General features: G+C 35.5%; 1 protein-coding gene across 6 annotated transcripts in view; it reads right to left on the bottom strand.

The window, feature by feature from the left end:
- CEP112 (centrosomal protein 112) overlaps window positions 1-22332 on the bottom strand; it is a 496208-nt gene that overhangs the window by 53711 nt on the left and 420165 nt on the right. For all 6 annotated transcript variants that reach the window (XM_027873031.1, XM_027873032.1, XM_027873026.1 and 3 more), the window contains one exon: window positions 13008-13097. In XM_027873031.1, the coding sequence (XP_027728832.1) occupies window positions 13008-13097 (90 nt within the window). The remainder of the gene's footprint in view (window positions 1-13007; window positions 13098-22332) is intronic.

A 22332-nucleotide genomic window follows, 5' to 3' on the forward strand; every position in this document is an offset into this window, starting at 1 on the left:
AAAAGGAAAATAGAACTAGCTGTAAAGGAATTGCCAAAGAAGAAAACCCTTGGTCCTGATGGATTTCTGAGAGAATTTTATCAAACTTTTATTTTTTTAATTAATTAATTAATTTTTTGTTTTCAACATTCACTTTCACAAGATTTTGAGTTCCAAATTTTCTCCCCATCTCATCCCTCCCCCCACCCCAAGATGACATGCATTCTGAGTACCCCTTCTCCTAATCTGCCCTCCCTTCTATCTCTCCCCTCCTTCTCTTATCCCCTTCCCCTTCTATTTTCCTGTAGGGCAGGACAGAGTTCTATACCCCATTTCCTGTATTTCCTATTTCCCAGTTGCATATGAAAACAATTTTTTTAACTTTTGTTTTTAAAATTTTGGGTTCCAAATTTTCTCTTTTCCTCCCTCCCCACTCACCCTCATTGACAAGGCAAGCAACTCAATATAGGTTATGTATGTGTAGTCACGCAAAACACTTCCACAGTACTCATGATGTGAAAAACTAAGTATATTTCCCTTCATCCCTATCCCACCCCCCATTTATTATATTCTCTCTTTTGACCCTGTCCCTCCTTAGAAGTGTTTGCTTCTGATTACTCCCTTCCCCAATCTGTCCTCCTCTCTATCATCCTCCTGCTCTCTTGTCCCCTTCTCTCTCCCCCCACCCCTGCCACTTTCCGGTAGGGTAAGATAGATTTCCATACGCAATTGAGTGTGTATGCTATTCTCTCCTTAAGCCAAATCTGATGAGAATAAGACTCACTCATTCCCTCTCACCTTCTCCCACTTCCCCTCCACTGTAAAAGACTTTTTTTGTCTGTTTTATGTGAGATAATTTACCCTATTCTACCTCTCTCTTTCTCCTTTTCCCAGTATAATCCTCTCACCCCTTAGTTTTTTTCTCCAGATATGACCCCTTCATCTTCAACTCACCCTGTGCCCTCTATCTATCTATCTATCTATCTATCTATCTATCTATCTATCTATCTATCTATCTATCTATCTATCTAATTTTTTTCCTCTAACTACTCTAATATTGAAAAAGGTCTCATGAATTACAAATATCATCTTTCCATGTAGGAATGTAAACAGTTCAACTTTAATAAGTCCTTTATGATATCTCTTTTCTGTTTACCTTTTCATGCTTCTCTTGAGTCTTGTATTTGAAAGTCAAATTTTCTATTCAGCTCTGGTCTTTTCATCAAGAATGCTTGAAAGTCTTCTATTTCATTGAACATCCTTTTTTTCCTCTGAAAGATTATACTCAGTTTTGCTTGGTAGGTGATTCTTGGTTGTAATCCTATCTCCTTTGACCTCCAGAATATTATATTCCATGCCCTGCAGTCCCTTAATGTAGAAGCTGCTAAATCTTGTGTTATCCTGACTGCATTTCCACAATTCTTGCATTGTTTCTTTCTGGCTGCTTGCAATATTTTCTCCTTGACCTGGGAACTCTGGAATTTGGCTACAATATTGCTTGGAGTTTTCCTTTGGGGATATCTATCAGGAGGTGATTGATGGATTCTTTCAATTTCTATTTTGCCCTCTGGTTCTGGAATATCAAGGCAGTTTTCCTTGATAATTTCTTCAAAGATGATGTCTAGGCTCTTTTTTTGATCATGGCTTTCAGACAGTCTAATAATTTTTAAATTGTCTCTCCTGAGTCTATTTTCCAGGTCAGTTGTTTTTCCAATGAGATATTTTACATTGTTTTATATTTTTTTCATTCTTTTGGATTTGTTTTATAGTGTCTTGATTTCTCATAAAGTCACTAGCTTCCAATTGCTCCATTCTAATTTTTAAGGAAGTATTTTCTTCAGTAAGCTTTTGGACTTCCTTTTCCATTTGGTTAATTTTGCTTTCGAAGGCATTCTTCTCCTCATTGGCTTTTTGGACCTCTTTTGCCATTTGGGTTAGGCTATTTTTTACGGTGTTATTTTCTTCAGTATTTTTTTGGGTTTCCTTTAGCAAGCTGTTGACTTGTTTTCATGATTTTCTTGCATCACTCTCATTTCTCTTCCCAGTTTTTCCTCTACTTCTCTTACTTGCTTCTCAAAATCCTTTTTGAGCTCTTCCATGGCCTGGGACCAATTCATATTTTTCTTGGAGGCTTTGGATGTTGGAGCTTTGACTTTTTTGTCTTCTTCTGGTTGTATGTTTTGATTTTCTTTGTCATCAAAGTAAGATTCTATGGTCTGACTCTTTTTGCACTGCTTGCTCATGATGCCAGTCAATTACTTGAGTTTTAAACCCTTTGCTAAGGTAAGGGTCTGCTTCCAGGGTGGAGAATGTAGTGTCCCAAGCTTCAGGGGTTTTGTGCAGCTGTTTTCAGAGATACTTCTAGGGACCTGTAAATTTTCAGTTCTTCCAAGGTGCTATGATGAGAGGCAAGGTGTCTACTCCTTTCCTGGCCTGTGTTCTGGTCTATGAGTGACCACAAGCACTCTTTTCCATCTTGGAACTGTGAGGAGGATTCTATCTCCACAGCTACTACAAGCTCTACCACGCCAGCCCTCCTCCTCACCCCAGGACCACCACCCAGAACTGTGACCCAGATCCAAGCACAGGCAAAGCAAGAGAATCCTGTACCTGCAGAGAGATCCCTGCAATCCCCCTCTGATCAGCCACTTGATTTCCCCCTCAGTCTGTGGCCTGGAAGCTCTGGAAGCAGCCACCGCCCTGAGGCCATGCTCTGAGACTGGGGCTGGGATCACAGTGCTCCTTTGTCTCATCACAAACACAGACTTACTGACCTTCTAAGTTGTCTTTGGCATTCATGGGTTGAGAAGTCTGGAAATCGCCACAGTTGCCCATGATTCAGTCCCCTCAGGCCTGCTCCAGGTTCACTGAGGCCTGGTCTTTGCCTATGTGCCCATGCTGAACTGCGTTCCTCTCCCAGCCTGGTACAACACACCTTTCTGATCAACCATCCAGGTTGTCTTAGGCTGGAAATTTGTTTCACTCTGTCTTTCTGTAGGTTCTACTGCTTTATAATTTGTTTAGAGTCATTTTTTAAGGTATTTGGAGGGGTTTGGGGGAGAGCTCAAGCAAGTCATTGCTTTTACTCTGCCATCTTGGCTCCTCCAAATCTTATCAAACTTTTAAAGAACAATTAGTACCAATATTACATAAATTATTCTCAAAAGTGAGAAACACCCTACTAAAATCCTTCTATGAGACAAATATAATCCTAATACTTAAATTAGGGAAGGATAAAACAGAGGACAATTATAGACCAGTATGAAATTCAAAAACTTTAAATAAAAGCTTGTCAGGCTACAGAGATTTATCTAAGAAATCATTCATTATGATCATTTTGGATTTATACTAGAGATGTAAGGATGATTCACAATTAGGAAAACAATTAACAGAATGAATCCTATTAAAGATAAAACCATCAAAAACAACATGATTATCTCAACAGAGGTAGAAACAGCAATAACAAAATACAACACTTATTTATGCTTAGTATCATACGAAGTATAGGTACAGAAAGAACTTTTTCAATATCAAAAAAAGTTCTATCTAAAACCAAAAGTAAGCATAATATGCAATCAAGATATGCTGGAACCTTCTACAATAAATATGGGGATACAGTAAGGATGTATATTCTCCTCACTCTTGTTTGATATAGTAGTTCTTGCAATGTTAGCAATAGCAATAAGACAAGAGAAAGAAACTAAAGTGTAAAGACAGGAAAAGAAGAGCTAAAACTATCCCTATTTGCTGATAATACAATGGTTTACTTAGAACCTCCTAGGACATAAGCAAAGATATTAATTGAGATAATTAATAACTTTAGTAAAGTTGCAGGCTACAAAATTAACATTTAAAAATTGACTGAATTTCTTTATAATACCTACAAAGTTCAAGGGCTCAATAAAGAAGGAAATCTCATTTCAAATGACTATAAACTGCATAAAGTATCTAGGGATCAATCTACCAAGGCAACAAAAGACTTGTATAGCTTCAATTACAAAGTACTCCTCAAAGAATTAAAGAACAGCTTAAATATTTGGAGGAATATTCAGTAATCATGGCTAGGCCATGCAAATGTAATAAAAATGGAAGTTTATGCCTCTCATGCTTTATTAATCAAATGTTTTATCAAAATTGACAAAATGATAAGAAAAGACTTAGAATATCAAGGGAAATTATGGAAAGAAGTAGAGATCTCAAACTATATTATAAAGCAGCAATCATCAAAACCATCTGGAATTAAAAAAAAAAAACAGAGAGGGAGATTAATGGAACAGACTAGACAAAGGAGAATCAGAAACCATGGAATGCAATAACCCAGTATTTGTTAAAGCAGAAAATATAAATTGTTTAGGAAAGTACTCTCTATTTGATAAAAATTGATGGGAAAACTTGGAAATCAGTCTGGCACAGATTAGGCTTGTACCAACACCTCATACCATATTATACAAAACATTCATAATAGATAAATGACCTTAATATTAAAGATCTCACTATTAAAAACTTAGAAAAACTTAAACTTAAAAGTTGTTATTAAAAACTTAACTGCCCTAATAATGACAAAGTTCTTAAAAGTTACATGTATCATCTTCCCACAAGGGAATACAAACAGTTTCATTTTATTGAATCCCTTATGATTTCTCCTTCATACTCACCTTTTTATGTTTCTCTTAAGTCTTGTATTTGAATATCAGATTTTCTATTTATCTCTGGTCTTTTCATGAGGAATGCTTGAAAGTCTCATAAATTTCCACTTTTTCCCCTGGAGGATTTCACTCACTTTTTCTGGATGGGTGATTCTTGGCTGTAATCCTAATTCCTTGCCTTCCAGAATATCATATTCCTTTAATGTGGGAGCTTCTAAATCTTGTGTGATCCTGATTGTGTATCCATAATAACTGAATAGTATTTCCTGGCTGCTTGCAATATTTTTTCGAACTTGGAGCTCTGGAATTTGGCTATAGTATTTCTGGGAGTTTTTATTTTCGGATCTTTTTCAGGAGGTGATTGGTGGATTCCTTCAGTTCAGTTTTCCTTGATGATTTCCTGAAATATGATGTCTAGGCTCTTTTTTTTTTATCACGGCTTTCAGGTAGTCCAACAATTCTTAATTTCTCTCTCCTCAATCTATTTTCAAGGTCAGTTGCTAGAAAATTATTTCACCTGACCTTTTGTTGGTTCTGTCACTCCACATTCAATTTGAGGCATTACTTTAGAGTTCTTTGGAGGAGAATTTGGGAGAGTTCAGCTGAGTGCCTCTTTACCTCACCATCTTGGCTCTGTATCCTATCCTCTTCTTCTTTTTTTGTTTTAAAAATTCCTATTTTTTTATATAGAATGACTCTCTGGGAAAGAAAAAGTATTTGGAAAATATGGTGATGTAATAAACCAAAGTTATCAATTAAAATGTATATTTTTAGAGGTACAGAAAGCAACAAGGGAAAATTTTATTCTGAATCTGATTCTTATGAAGAAGAAGAAACTGGTTACTGGTATAGAAAGGATGATGGAGTAGATGGCAAGTGACCATTCTATCCTTGAGTCTGACAGAGAAGAAGAAGAAATTGCTGTATAACCTGATAGACTCTAGATTTTGGAAAAACTGATTCAAAGGACTCAGAGAAAGACTAGATAAGATCCAATGGAGTAAAGTGCTTCAGGGGAAGTCAGCTTGGGAAATGTGGCAGATACGAATTCTAGACTGAAAGGAAAACAATTTCAATGAGAAGAATACTGAGATCTTTCTGAAGAAAGCAAAGGGAACACAGAGGGAATTCACTAATCAAATTAAATTTAAATAAGTAATGTTCAGAAGACGGAAGCAAGGCCACATGACTGAGTGAAACTTGAATGGCCCTACAACAAGCTGGTAAGGAAAGCTAAGCACAATTTTTTTGAAAAGGAAGGGAAGATTTAAAAAAAACAAGCTAACACATTAGTTTGGGGCAAAATGGGATGATGATAACTTACAAGAAAGAAGTTAGAGCTGCTCAATTCTCATTGTCTTCGTTTTTACTACAAAGGAGAATGGACACTGGAAATAACTCAGTAAAAACGACTAAGAGGTATTTGCTACTCAAGATAATTAAGAATATAGTGAAGAGTACCTAATTGCCCTTGGTGAATTTGTATCACCTGGTTTGGATGATTTATATCCTTTCAAATAATTGATAGATGTGATTGCTTAACTACTGTTAATGATAATTGAAAGATCAAGGAAAACGGGTGAGGTGCTGTAAGATCGGAGAACAGATATTTTGATTTTCAGAAAATGGAAAAGAATAGAACCTACAAAACATAGGTCAGTGAGCTTGACTTTCATTCTTGGGAAAATTCTAAAATATATCATTAAAAAGATAGTGAACACCTAGAGACAGAAGCAGTGACTACAAAGAGTTTTTGGTGAGAACAGTTTATGCTAGACTAACATCTTTTTGTCTTTTTAAAAAATAGGATAACTAAATTCATAGATGACAGAAATGCTATAGATACAGATTCCTTGATTTTAGCCAGCCTTTTGACAAAGTATCTAATACTATTGTTGGGGAAAAGATGGAGAGATGTGGATTAAATGATAATACAGAAGGATACATAACTGTTTGGATGACTAGATTCAGAGCAGCTGTTAATGTCACCATGACAGGTAATTTCCAGTGTGGTATCAAGCATTTGTGCTTGGCCCTGTGCTGTTTAACATGTTTTATCAATGACAGTATGCTCATCAAATTTATAGATTACACAACATTTACAGATTACATTAGCTGATAGGGATAGCTAACACAGTAGATGACAGAATCGGGCTCCAAAAGGATGAAGACAGGCCAGGGCATTTGTTTTGTATACGTTTTCTCTTTCTATGTTGTAAGCTCCTTGAGAGAAGGAACCAGATGTTATTTACCACTGTACTCTCACAGCACTTAGTAAGTGCTCAATAAATTTCTGCTAAATGAAAGTATCCTCTACTAAACTCCTACTCCACTGTGGGATTATGGTTTAGTGATGACTGGATTCTTAGAACACTTACCATTTTATGTATAAGCACGCTTTCCCCCCCACCCAAAAAATGTAATTTTCTACTTTTACTATTTCTATTTCTTTGACATCTAATCATTCTTTCTTTTTTCTCCATAATATATAAGAAAAGATGATCTATCAAGGGCTAATACATTCTTCAATCTCAATATGAATAAATGAAAACAATCCTCACTCACTGAAGTAGATTTTATAGTTTAGTTCTACATAACAATTTAATTTGTACCTGAACACAATAGCTATGCAACATGAATTTATTAAATAATACTGTGTGCATGTACCTCTAGTCTTACCTGTACTGGATGCCTAAAAAAAAGAATGATGATTTTAGTTGCTTTGCTACTTATAGTGGATGGTTGTTTTAAAAAAGTGGGGTGACAATTTTTGGTTGCGTTTCTGTGAAGGTAGCAGATATTGTCTAATTTAAAAAATTCTTTGTGTTGTTTTGATATAATCTCATACAGAATACGTCAACTTTTTGTAACTAATGGTGATAATATTTTCATATTGACTATCTAATATTATTTAAATTTTGCAAAAGACTTAAAATACTGTATCACATAGTGATGCACTAGTTATGCCTAAGGAGTGTATTTACTGATTTCAATCAGTCTTGGATATGATAGAGTGATAGGGATATCCAATAAAGACAAGGAAAATATTGAACACAAAGGATACCACCCAATAAGACCTGATGAAAACCAGCTTTTTGCTTTTAATTAAAAACACAGCAATTTTAAAATGACTTATTCATTTTTTGTTTTAAAATAAAAAAACAGGATTTTTTTCTTTAATGAAAATCAGAAACATTTAAAATGTTTTTACAAGTTACAAGCTCAAAAAGAATTTTTTAAAAGCCCAGGAAACTGCCCCTTTGTAATTCTGTCAAGCCAAATTTTGATTTTTTTATACAATAAAGTTTTGGAACAATATTTGTTTGTTAAAAAGAGAGAAAATTATCTCAGTTGACTGATTGGCTGATATGACACTAGCTACTGTTACTGCAACTTTTTTTGACAGGCAACAAAAGTAATAAAGATGATCATTTCAACATTTTTTAACTGCTTAAGCAACTCATGAGCTTGAAGGAACTTCTAGCGAAATTGTAAAAAATTAATATGCTTATGCAACTTTCTAAATAGTTTTGATTATTCCTAAATAATTAAGATCTATACTCCAAAGGAATTAAGTGACATAAAATGCAGTCACAGCAGAAATAATAATGAAGTGTGCAAATTGGACCAAATAACTACAGTATCATAGAATTTTAGGTCTAGAAAGGACTTTAGAAATTATGTACTCCTGTAACCCAGAAAGGGTAAATGATTTGCCCAAGGTCATACAGCTCTAGGAATCAGTGGTAGAACTACAACTGTCCAATTCTTCATAACCCCATTTAGGGTTCTCTTGTTAAAAATAGTGGAGTAGTTTGCCATTTCCTTCTCCAGCTCATTTTACAGATAAGGAACTGAGGAAAACAACGTTAAATGACTTGCCCAGGATCACACAGCTATTAAGAATCTGAGGTCAGATTTGAACTCAAAAAGAGGAGTCTTCCTGACTTCAGGCCCAACACTGTGCCACCTAGCTGCCCAATCAACGACAAAAACAAAAAATCAGTAGTAGAACTACTACCAACTCCGAGTCATCTGACTTACAATCTTATGTTCTTTTGACTACATCACACTGTGTTACAGTTGATTCAATTCATTTTACTTCAAGAAATATTTATTGACTGCCTCTTTATGTCATATTATGTACATACACTATATTATATTCTTTATTATATATCTAGTTATGTCATTCCTCTTCTCTATTACATATAGAATAAAGTTGAAATTATTTCTCCATTTAATATCCTCTAAAATACGGTGACACCTTGCCTTTCCATCCCTATTTCAAACTAAACTCTAACCAAATGAGACCACTAGCTAACCTCCTGAAACACAGCCTGTACTTCACTGCCTTTGTCCCTGTTGTTCTCTATGCCTAGAATATCATCACATCTCTGTAGGATTTCCTACCCATCTTTTAAAACCAAATACAAATGCTACCTTCTCAATGACTCTTTGGTATTCTCTCAAGTAGTGGTCATCTCCATCCAAACTCTAACTCCCAGACAGCACTTTATTTCCCTCTCTTTAATGAACTGACCATGTATTGTTTTGTTTTATAATTATCTGTGTATATGTCATCTTTCCAATTAGTCTGTTAAGCCCCACAAATGCAAAGATTATGTCTGTATGCTCTAGTTCGGAAAAAGTTGTTTCCTTGAAGTTTAGTATAGTTGGTGGTATCAATAGCTGCCAGCTGAAGCTGATATAGGGGAAGCTGGAAAGGTAGGCCCAGCCTCAAACAAACAGGGAATAATATAGTAAACTATAAAATATATATAATATATAATATAGTAATATAGTGAAATCTGTGGAACCCAGACCCTTACTCTTATGTCCATAGGACTAACAGCCTATGGAATCAAAACTGAAAACGATCAGTGATTTTCTAGTCCATCTGTACCTGAAAAAAACTCCCTAACACACATAATAATTCAGCCTTTGCTCAAAGATCTCAGGTGTGGGAGAATGATCTCTGGGGGTGGCCCATTTTACTTCTGGACAGCTTTGATCATTAAAAAGCTTTTCCTTCCATCAAACCTAAAAAGGCCTCTGCAACTTGCATGCATTGTTAATAGTTCTCTCCTCTGGAGTGAAAAAGAACCAGACGTTTCTATATATCGGTTTATCATATCCTTGAAGACACCTATTACATCCCAATCCCCCCATTCCTATTCCTAACTACCTCCACCCCCACTTCTTCTTTTCTTGCATGATAAATATCCTTAGTTCTGACAGTGGATCTTTACATGGCAAAAATTGACCATCCTATCAAAAACTATGTTGTTTCATCTTTGTCTATCTAGGATTTTTTTTGCCCTCAGACAACTTACCATTTAGAATGGAGTTAAGATGCACAGTCAAATAACTATGACACAAATTAGAATATAATAAATACACAGAAGTCAAACATTATCAAGAGGTATTTGAAGACAGAAGGATCACTTCTGTGAATGAAGGGCTTCATGGAGCAGGTGGTACATGAGTTGAGTCTTGAAGCGAGGGAAGGATTTCATCATGTGAAGAAGGGAAAGGGTTCGTTTGAGGCACAATAGTTATGAACAAATGTATACGGGAAAAGCAGTAGAAAGAGTCAGCTGCTAGTACTTTGATTTGGTTATAATGTGGAGTCTGTGAAGGGTAATGGTATGAAATAAGGCTGGAAAGGTAAGTTCAATTGTAAGCTAATTGTAAGTTCCAACCTTCAATATAGTAAGGAATTTGTCTTTTATCCCGTACTTAAAGGGAGTCACCAATGTATTTTGAGTAGGAGAGTGAGTGATAAACTCAGACCTGTGCATGAGGAATATTACTTTAGCAGTATTGAGAAAGATAAATAGGAGAGGGAAAAACTAGAAGCAGGAAGATTAGTTAGAAGACTACTACAATCACTCAGAGAATGGTAACGTGGGACTAAATATGGTGGTGGCAGAGGGAATGGAAAACAGGACTCAGATATAAGAGACACTACAATAGAATTGTGGGTTATGGAAGACTTGAAAAGCTTACCTAATTAGCATTAATATGACACAATGGAGTCTTTCTAAAATATGATTCCTGATGTCTTGGCCACAGGACTTTTTCATAGATGCAATCTCAGGGAAATTAGTTCTTTGTGACTATTTCATTATCTAATCCCCAGTTAATAGGGTCCAAATTTTTATGCTCAATTCTATTTGAGAGTCAGTACTATTTTTTTGGGGGGGGGGCTAGGCAATGGGATCTCTACTCATAAGCAGACAGTCCCTTATGCTAAATAGCTGTTTGATATCATTTCCTTTTTTTTTTAAACTTATATTTCTCCTCTCCTCTTTTTTTTTTTTTGGTGAGGGAACTGGGGTTAAGTGACTTTCCAAGGCTCACACAGCTAGTAAGTGTCAAGTGTCTTGATGCCGGATTTGAACTCAAGTCCTCCTGACTCCAGGACTAGTGCTCTATCTACTGTGCCACCTAGCTGCCCCAACAGTCAGTACTATTACAGTGGGGTTCCAGTGCCTAGCAAAAAGAGCTGTACTTTTTCACAATTCTTTTGTGTTATTTGAGCTAATTGAGTAAGCTAAAGAATGTCAGAAAAATAAGAGCCATAACGACCAAATTAATCACATATAACCTGCTTAAATCCTTCTGAGAAGTGGGCAAAAGTAAAAATACTAAATAAACGGATAGGCACTGGACCTGTGGTTTCGTTGATCTAGGGAATCCCAGATGAGAAAACTCCTTCTAACAATGCAACTGATAGTTGGACTATGCCTTTGGATTCATTGGTATAAGGAACTCCCAATAAGGAAACTCCTTTCCACAGTGTAGATTAGCACCTTCTGCACTAAGTGTTATCTTGGAGATTTGCCTGGGGTGTGGAGAAATTAGAGTATTTACCTATAGGTTACACAGACAACAGTGCTGGAGACAAGACTAGAAACTTGAGGCTGGTTCTTTAACCACTATGTTATGTTTTCTTTCTAGGGCCATTATAAAAATGACAAAAAAACCCCTTTGATAATAAAAAAAGATTATTGGTTAAAACATTTAAAACTAAAACCCTATTGCAAAACCCAAGCATTTTAAAAAAAAACTCTCCTATTTTATTTCATTTCAGGCATTTCTCCCCATTTTACTTTTTATTCTCCATTCTAAAAATACTGGTTTTTTAAAAAAATTATACCCAATTTTAAAGTGTAAAATAAAAACCAGTTTGATTTGAAATCATTTTAAACAAAAAAGGAGGATTTGGGATATTCCATGACCCTGAGCACTATAAACTACCAAAAGTATACTTTCTCTTTACGCGGAACCAAAAGTAAATTAGAATCGTACACAAAAAGTTGTTTTAGGTAAATCTTGAATAACACAGGTTTCGATAACAATGCTAATAAGACTCTGCTGCTAAACTCCCTAGGCATTTTCATCTGTTTCTTCCTTTAGCAGGTCAAATAGGTCATCTTTTTGGTTCTCTTAAAAAGCTCTCCCATGAAATCCTCTTCTGTTATCTTATTGTGGCATGGAGGTAACTTTGGGTTCTCCACAGCTACGCACATTAGCCTTGGCAGATCCTCTCAAGTTGGAGTGGTTTTTAGTATAGAAAACATGATAGATTATGTTTCTGATCTAGCTTAGTTAAGTGTATTAGTTAATATTTTTTTGGCCATAGCAAATCAGGCAAAAATACAAACTGACCCATGGTTCCATGTAGTTCTTTATATTGCTGAGGTGATAGTGGCAGAGTAGCAAAAAAAAAAAGAGTAGAGCATTAATAGATATTAACTGTTAGTAACCTCAGATACAATGACCAACCAATACTCATGAAGGAATTGAATTGTACACAGATAGACAACTGAAGTAGTGTACTGGTACCCCTAAGGCACTAAAAAAAGGATATAAGAAATATCTCTAATTTGTTGAGTATATATCCATTGAGAAACTATGGGAAAACTGGGAGAAGCCTGACTCTTGGGTTCTGAATTGCTGGCTTCCCTCCTGGTTCTTCCCATTTGTGTGTTTGCTTCAAATCTGGTTCAGATATGACTGTCTATTCCGGATTAGTCTTTATACTTTGTTAGCCCAGTTCCATAACTTCTTTACCCAGCTCTTTGAGGCAGCACTACATACAGTGCCTTGCCCCAGACCTAGGTTATAGTATTAACTTTTGTCTAATGGAAAATGACTACCTATATACAGAACAGTGACAAATAATGAATTCATATGTAAGAAAAACATGATCTCAACTGATAAGTATCAGTCACTTCTGAAAGTAATGTTATTTAAAAACTAAGCCATTAAATGAAAATAACGGTTCCACTTGAATATAGAGATTATCATACGAGCAAAGTAAAAAAATCTAGTATAGCACAGTAAAAGCAGAAAGTCTAAGAAAAGAGAGGGCACCTGTTCCTGGGATTCCATCTCCCGGTGCTGCAGTTTTTTCTCTATGGAACGCATATGAATGCTTTGGTTTTCCAGTTCATCTTGTAAAGCCTAAAATAAAAAGAACCAGTGAAAAAATACACATGTTAAATTGCAGAAATAATTTGCAAGTAACCTAACAATAAAAATCATAGCTCTGTTATTTCCTATCTTTGTTGTTTCTTAAAAGTGCAACTGAAGGGCAGCTAGGTGGCATAGTGGATAGAGCACCGGCTCTGAAGTCAGGAGGACCTGAGTTCAAATCCGGCCTCAGACCAAACACTTGTCACTTACTAGCTGTGTGACCCTGGGCAAGTCACTTAACCCCAATTGCCCCCCCCCCAAAAAAAACCAAACCCAAAACCCAACAACAACAACAACAACAAAAAAAGTGCAACTGAATAAAAATGACAAGCTTTCTCCCACTGTAAGAAAATGCAATATAAAGATATATGAAATAGCCAAATTAGGGCTGATGATTCACTTTACAAAAGGGTTATTTACCTACATAAGGATTTATCACAGATTTCCTTTAAGTAGTCAGTCCTTGCTACACATTTAAAATTGATTTATAAAAATTGAACCTATCCAAAACTTTCTGTCAATTAAGCTAAATGATAACGTTAAATATCTGCCATGTACAGAGTCCAAGAACTCTTTTATTATAGAAATGGAATACAGAATTGTATTCATTTAAAATAAAAGGAAACTAGGCGACTCACTGGACAGAGAATTGGACTTGGAGTCATTACTACCTGAATTCAAATACAGCCTTGGACATTTACTAGCTGCGGGACCTTGAGCAAGTCATATAATCTTTCTATGCCTCAGTTTTCTCACTAATAATGAGGATAATAATAACACCTACCTCCTAGGGTAGTCACGAGCATAAAATGAAATAATATTTGTAAAGTCTAAAATTAAAGGTGCTATATAAATAATAGCTATTGTTATTACAATAAAATTACACCAATAAATATTTACTGTATAAACACTATATGTGTTCCTGGTTTGTAGTGGTGTATATATAGCCTTTACCTCTATGAGGTACCTTTTTTCTTCTGTCGTGAGAGGAGAAAAATAGTGGGGAGAGGGAGGAAAGAATGCTAAGCATTAATGAGTGAACTGAGTTAGAACTGGCAGAACTGAAATTAGAAGTAAGGGCAGCTAGGTGGTGCAGTGGATAGAGCACTGGCCCTGGATTCAGGAGGACCTGAGTTCAAATCTGACCTCAGACACATAACACTTACTAGCTGTGTGACCCTGGGCAAGTCACTTAACCCCACTGCCTAGCCAAAAAAAAAAAAAAAAGAAATTAGAAGTCAATTTTCACTTTAGTGCTTTTTTTATTATACCAGGCTGCCTACCCAATGACTATGTTGAAATATAAACAATTATTCAGTAGCACAATTAGGCTCCTTGGCCACATGTAAGTTCTTGAAACCCACAATTTCATTCATAAGCTTTAAATTTAGCATTCAACAAAAAAAAATCATGCTTTTTTCAGTTTACAAGAAAAAAATTCTAGATAATTAGGGAATTTGCTAACCAACATCAGAGTTAGAGTGTAAATTAAAGCATATTTTGAACAACTAAATAGTTCAGAGTACAAATAAATGTCTTTCCTAAATATGCAATTAATTTGGATCACCACTGAAAAGACAATTTATTTCTCCCAATTAAACTGGCTTTTAAATATTGCACAATAAATTTCGTATTGAAAGTCTACATTGTACTTGACCTTAAAAAGTGCTTTTACGTTGGGCTGTGAACAATGACATGAAATAATTTGCTTTCCAGGGCAGATATTCTACTCTTCCCAAAGCATATAAAAATGCAAATAAGATACTAAGCTTTATTCTACTAAAGAACATATACCACAATTCTCAAAAATAGAGGAATGGGCACATGATACAATGGCAATGATTAATTGAAATTAAAGTGTAAATATTCCTTATTGTTAAAGTGAATACTTGCGGGCAAACCACATTGTCTTAGCAGTCAATGTATCTGATGCCCAATGCCTTTGAAAGTACTAATTACTTCCATGGTGGTACAGAAAAAAATTAGCACCTTATTTAATAATATTGTCATTGATAATCTAACTTTAAGCAAGCAGAGTTTATAGACAAAATTAGTAAGATATAAAGTTTCGTTTCATTCAAAATAGAAGCTTCTGGAACATAGCTCTAAATCAACTGGACAAGCATGAAATGGTTGCAAATGTAAACTTTCTGTTGCTACCAAGTAAATGAAAAAAGTTCCAAAGTAACTTATATTGTATTTTTGAAAGTTGTCTAATAGGGAAAGCTTTTAGTTAGGCACTAATAAATATTTTTTAAATGAATGAATGAATTAATAAAGATAATGATGAAGATATAAATCTTTTTTTTCTCATATATAATTATCATTCATTCATTTAATCATGCACATACACAGCAAACACAGAAGTGGACCTACCCCTAAGAAGCTTATAGTCTACAAAACAGACCTCAGAATTTGAAAATTTCCCATTCCTATTAATAATATACTGTCCTTTGTATAAGTAGAAAATGCTACTGTTCCAAGAAAAAATTTAGTGCACAAGTTTTGAGTTGTTTTCACATAGTGGTTATGGATTTTTGCTAATTCATTTTTAGACTTTTTTCCAGCAATGATGTGCTGGAAGAGGGACAGGTGATATAGTAAGTCAATAAACATTTATTAAGTACTTACTATGTTCCAGACACTCCACTAGGCACTGAAGATACAAAGAAAGGCAAAAGATGGTCCCTGCTCCCAAGGAGCTCACAGTCTCATGGGAGAGACAACATGCAAACTAATCACAGAGAGGATAAGTTGAAAATAATCAACAGAGAAAAGGCATTATCAGTAAGGGAGAACTGGGGAAGGTTTCCTACATAGGTGGGATTTTAGTTGGGACTTGAAGGAAGCCAGGAAAGCCAGGATTTGGAGGTAAGAGGGTAGAGAGTTTCAGGCATGGGGAACTGGATTGGAATTAGGGTCTGTGGTCATGAAATATAGAAAAGCAAAGCTTGGATCAGGACGAATATTAGGGTTAAGCTTTACATAACTCAGCATCAAAAGTTACAATGAATTGTAGAATTTGTAGTAAAGGTGCTGTTAAAGTGAAATCATTATATTTTAAATTCTAAAAGGACAAACAAAACTAGTACCTTATTCAGAACAAGGAATATAGAATGTAGAAATCAAAATATAGGCACAATTAGAAAATTTCTTTCCACAATATTTAAGCTACAAAGTGAAGAAAGTAGGGGACCAAACTTTTGCACTGAGACAGATTTTTAAAAATGCTAATGATTTGAGTTTGTCTTCATCTTCAAACTTGTTATAATTAAAATCTATCTCCCCCTTTGATATTTTGCATGTCAAGTAAAAGTGAGACCCAGTCAATCTCTATAATTTATGTAAAGAATAACTAATCATAAGGACAAAATTGTGGCCACTCTGAAAACAAGTAATCTTCTTTAAAAATAATGTCTACAAAGATTCAAGTAGTGTTGTCCTATTTCAGTATAATAAACAGAGAATGATATTTCTAATGGGCAACTTTTCTGAGATATATAACTCAGCTTCAAATCTTGAATGTTTTTGTGTCTAAGGTTTTTAAAGAAAAGACTAATTAAAAGTTGAAGTAAAATGCCTATAAATTATAGTATTAAAATCTATTCACATTTTCATGACAGATCTATAAATGTTGAATCATGACCTTAAACCATTAGGCCAAAGCAAAAAGGCCAAGTCTTGTCCTCTGACTGTGGAGACAGAAATTTGTGACTACCCAAAGATTATACAATAGCAGCGGCAAGAAGTGATCTTTTAACTGGGTGATCTCATTGCCTATTTATAGAGGCTATTACAGCTTCCACTGGGGGGAAGGTGAGAGGAGAGGATAGGAGAGGAGAGGAGAGGAGAGGAACAGACAGGAGAGAAGAAGAAAGGAAAAGAGGAGATGAAAAGAGAATCTATGATCAAACGTAACTGTAAGTCTTCAGATAAAATTCCACTCAGTATTTAAGGTAATTACTTTCATTCAAAGTTTTCCAGAATAAAAACAGTAACAATGATACAATCCTGAATAAAAAAAATATGTTTTTATTAGTGATCCTCTGGTTATAAAGAATGGTTCATACCAAAAGACTAAAGAAAACCAGAATAACAATCATTACAGAGACCACTAATAGGTTTGCAAACATAACAGTATACTTTTTTCTTTTGGCCTACCTTTAGGAATTATTGTTGTTTTTACTTCACATTGCAAAATATTTTTTAAAAGCACCTCAGTTCTTATTTTCTTCCTCTCTCTCTCAACTTTGGTGTTAAAATTTTTTTTTTAGGAGTTTTAACTTACTACATATGTTTGCTGTTCATATAAGGCAGACTTCCTTTCTGGTGGGAATGATTTTAGTTCTTGTTGTAACATATCATATAGCAGAGAAATTCTGCTTTGATGTAAGTTATTGCTACAGTACTCATTAGGCTACTGATTTAATATGAAAGGCAAAAATACTGTGGTCAATGACAAAACAATACCATTGTTTCTCCAAAGAAAAAAATATTTTTCCTTAAGAAAAAAAAAAACAAAAACCCAACAACAAAACCTATATCCACGTTGCTTCTAGGGGTAGAGCCAACATGGTGGAATAGAGAAGCATTCAGTCTAGTTCTTCTGATATTCCCCTCAAAACAACTTTAAAATAACGCTTAAATAATTTTGGAATGACAGAGCCAGTAAAAAGTCAGAGTGAAACATTCTTTGAGTCCAAGACAACTTAGGACATTGGAAAGAGGGATCTGTGACACTGGGGTGAAGACCAGCCTGGAGTCCATGTGGATGAAATAACAGTGGTGGGACCAAGTGGCGACAACAAAAGCACAGCAGTTTTGTTCACTCTCAAGTCAAAGACAGTAAGGTGTCCTGGCAACTGGTCAGAAAGAGGTTACAGGGATGGAGCCAACTTGGCAGAGGGAAAGCAGGAATTTACCTGAGCTCTCCCAAATTCACCTTCAAGCAAAATAATGTCTCCAAATGAATTCTAGAGTGGCAGAATGAACAAATGGATAGGGTGAAACAATTTTCTAACCAAAGACAACCTGGGGGTTCAGCAGGAAAGGTCTGTCTCACTGGAGTGAGAGTGAGGTATAGTCCACCACAGGTCTCTCTGGTAAGCTAGCAGCAGGCTTTGGGGGTTAGTGAATTGGTGGGGGAAGTGGCTTCTGGAGCTTGTGAGCCACAGAAAAGTAAGGGAGTTGGACAATTGGTCAGAAGGAGATTACAGGGGACCCTTTGCTGGCACTGAGAGAAGGATTCTATTGTATTGCCCATATGCAGTTCTGGGTTGTGCCCAGGGTGACAAGGAGCACTAGCAGGAGTTTGGTGCTTAGTCACAGTTCAGAGCAGAAAAGAGTGTTTGTGGTTGCTTACAGATCAGAGCATAGCCAGGAAAGCAGTGACCACAGCTCTCCTTATATCACATGATCTTGGAAGAACTGAGAACTTGCAGAATCCCAGAGCTAGCTCTGAAATCAGACCCACAAAAGACCTGGAGCTTGGAACAGTGCCCCCTCCACCCTGGAACCAGAGTCGAACTTTAATATAAAGTGAAGAACCAAAAAATAAGCTGGGAAAATGAGTAAACAAGAAAAAAAACCTGACCATAGAAAGTTAATATGGTGACAAGGAAGATAAAAACAAATTCAAAGAAGACAATGAAATCAAAGCAGCTACATGTAAAGCCTGAAAAAGAAGGACAAACTGGTCTAAGGTCTTCGAAGAGCTCAAAAAAGATTTTAAAAATTAAATAAGAGAGATAGAGGAAAAATGGAAAAAGAAATGAGAGTGATGTAAGAAAATAACAAAAAAAAGTCAACAGCTTATTGACTTGGTTAAACAGGGTTGGTTAAAACTTGTTTTTTTAAATTTTTTTATTAATTTATTTTGATTTATCAATAATCACTTCCATATTCTTTTGAGTTTAAAATTTTTCTCCCCCTTCCTCCCCACCACCCTCCCCAAGATGGCGCACAATCTGATATAGGCTATACATTTACATTCATATTAAACACATTTTCACATTAGTGATGTTGTAAGTAGAAATTAAAACCAATAGGAAGAACCATCAGAAAGAGGAAACAAAACTCAACAGAAGAAAAAAAAAATAACAATTCGGCTTCCATAGTTCTTTCTTTGGGTGTAGATAGCATTTTCCATCACAACGCCTCTAGAGATATCTTAGATCCTTGTATTGCCAGGAAGGGTTAAGTTTATCAATATTAGTCATCACACAACGTGGCTGTTATTGTGTACAACATTCTCTTGGTTCTGCTCACTTCATTCAGCATCAGAGCATACAAGTCTTTCCAGGTTTTTCTGAAATCAGCCTGTTCATCATTTCTTATAGCACAATAGCATTCCATCACATTCATATACCACAACTTGCTCAGCCATTCCCCAATTGATGGGCATCCTCTCAATTTCCAATTCTTTGCCACCACAAAAAGAGCTGCTATGAATATTTTTGTACATGTAGGTCCTTTTCCCATTTGTGTGATCTCTTTGGGATATAGCCCTAGAAGTGCTATTGCTGGGTCAAAAGGCATGCACATTTTTATAGCCCTTTGGGCATAGTTCCAAATTGCTCCCCAAAATTTCACAACTCCACCAACAATGCATTAGTGTTCCAATTTTACCACATCTTCTCTAAAACTTGGTTAAAGGAGAAGAAAATAACACCCTAAAAACAGAATAGGCCAAATGACAAAAGAAGCACAACAAATTCACTGAAAAGAACTTAAAAAGTAGAATTGGCCAAAAATAAAAAGAGGTACAAAATCTCACTGAAGAAAATTATTCCTTAAAGATTAGAATTGGGCAAATAGAAACTAACGACTTCATGAGACTTCAAGAAACAATAAAGTGAAATCAAAAATATGAAAAAATAGAAGAAAATGTGAAATATCTCATTGGAAAAACAACTGATCTTAAAAACAGATCAAGGAGTTAGAAATTAAAAAGTTAAACTAAATGTAAGCCATGAGCAAAAGAAAAAGAGCCTAGACACAACATTTCAAGAAATTATCAAGGAAAACTTGATATCCTAGAACCAGAGGGCAAAATAGTCACCTTCTGGAAGAGATCCCCAAATGAAAACTCCTAGAGTAGCCAAAGTCCAGAGTACCCAAGTTAAGAAGAAAATATTGCAAGCAGCCAAAAGAAACAATTCAAATATTGTAGAGCCACAGTCAGGATAACACAAAATTTCACAGCTTCTACATCAAAGAATCAGAAGGCCTGGAATGTAATATTCAAGAGGGCAAAGGAGCTAGGATTAAAACCAAGAATCACCTACCCAGCAAAACTGAGTATAATCCTTCAAGGGAAAAAGATGAATATTTAATGTAATCAAAGATTTTCTTTGGTGATATAAATGTACTTTAATTTATTCAGGATAGAGATCAATTTTTTTTTACAACACAGATTCTCAATATTGGCATTTTTGCATTGTTTCCAATCTACATTTATTATTTAACAGATGTGCCAATTGCACAGTGAGAATATATTCCATTAGGAGTGACACAATATCAGGAGAGCTAGCTAGCACATTGGGTATACCACTTTGTATAATTTCTAGGAATTCATAAATAAGAACTGCACAAAATTGACAGGGAAGGATGGATTGCAATCTACTGTGAATAGATTGCCTATATAAATGAGAACAGAGATCTGTCAAAGTACCTGACAGATTTATTTATTTAATCCTCAAATACCTTCTTGAAGTTTATTAAAACTCTTCAATGTTTGTGTGGAACCATATTCACCAATTACATTACCCATATTAATGATAATGTTATCTTGTCCTATATTTTCCTGCTTTTCTATACTTTTCCTATAATTCTACATGCCATTTCCTAGAATGACCTCCCAACTCCTATTCTCCCATGTATGTGATCACTTGTAATTGGGAACTATTAAGCATTCCTGACGAAATGACCAGAACTGAATATACAATTTAACTTTGAAATTCAAGCCTCAAGAGAAACATATGAAGTAAACATGAAAAAGAAATCATAAGTGACTTGATATGGTTAAAATTTTTACATTTTTATATGGGAAGATAACTCCAAAGAACTTTATTACTATTGTTATGGCAATTAGAAGAAGTATACATAGATAGGGGGCACAGGTGCAAATTGACTCTGATGGGATGATATCCAAAAAATAAATAAATAAATAAAACTAAGGAGTAAGAAACAAAGATGCACTGGAAGAACAGTAAGGGCAAGGTAAAATATAGGGTAAATGGTCTCACATAAAAGAGGCAAGAAACGAAGAGCTTTTACAATAGAAGGGAAGACTGAGGGTGCACCAGGCAATGTTTGAAACTTACCCTCATTGGAACTGTCTCAAAGAAGGAATAATGAGTTAGGTATAGATATCTATCTTACCTTAGAGGAAAGTAGGAAGTGAACATAATAAGAGAAGGGGAGGGGCTGATAGAAAGAAGAAGGGATTAAGGGAAGTAGTGGTCAGAAGCAAAATACTTTAGATTTGGTTAATCTATTCATTTTTAGTTTTCAACATTCACTTCCACAAGATTTTGAGTTCAAAATTTTCTTCCCATCTCGTCTCTCCCTCCACCCCAAGATGGTGTGCCTTCTGAATACACTTTCCCCTAATCTGCCTTCCCTTCTATCTCTGCCCCATCTCTTATCCCTTTCCCCTTATATTTTCCTGTAGGGCAGGATAGATTTCTATACCCCATTGCCTGTATATCTTATTTTCCAGTTGTATGTGAAAACAATTTTTAACATTTGTTTTTAAAACTTTGGGTTCCAAATTTTCTCCCTTCTTCCCTCCCCACCCACCCTCATTGAGAAGGCAAGCAACTCAATACAGGTTATACATGTGTAGTAATGCAAAACACTTCCACAGTAGTCATGTTATAGAAAACTAACTATATTTCACTTCATCCTATCCTGCTCCCAGTTTATTCTATTCTCTCTTTTGACCCTGTCCCTCCTCAGAAGCATTTGCTGTTAATTAACGCCTCCCCCAATCTGTTCTCCCCTCTGTCATACCTCCACTCTCTTATCCCTTTCCCCCCTATTTTCCTGTAGGGTAAGATAGATTTCCATGCCTAATTGAATGTGTATGTTATTCCTTCCTTAAGCCAAATCTGATGAGAATAAGATTCACTCATTCCCTCTCACCTTCTCCCACTTCCCCTCCACTGTAAAGCCTTTTCTTGTCTGTTTTATGTGAGATAATTTACCCCATTCTACCTCT

The sequence above is a fragment of the Vombatus ursinus genome, unplaced genomic scaffold (assembly GCF_900497805.2).
Source record: "Vombatus ursinus unplaced genomic scaffold, bare-nosed wombat genome assembly UNPS02014801.1, whole genome shotgun sequence".
Lineage (NCBI taxonomy): Eukaryota > Metazoa > Chordata > Mammalia > Diprotodontia > Vombatidae > Vombatus > Vombatus ursinus.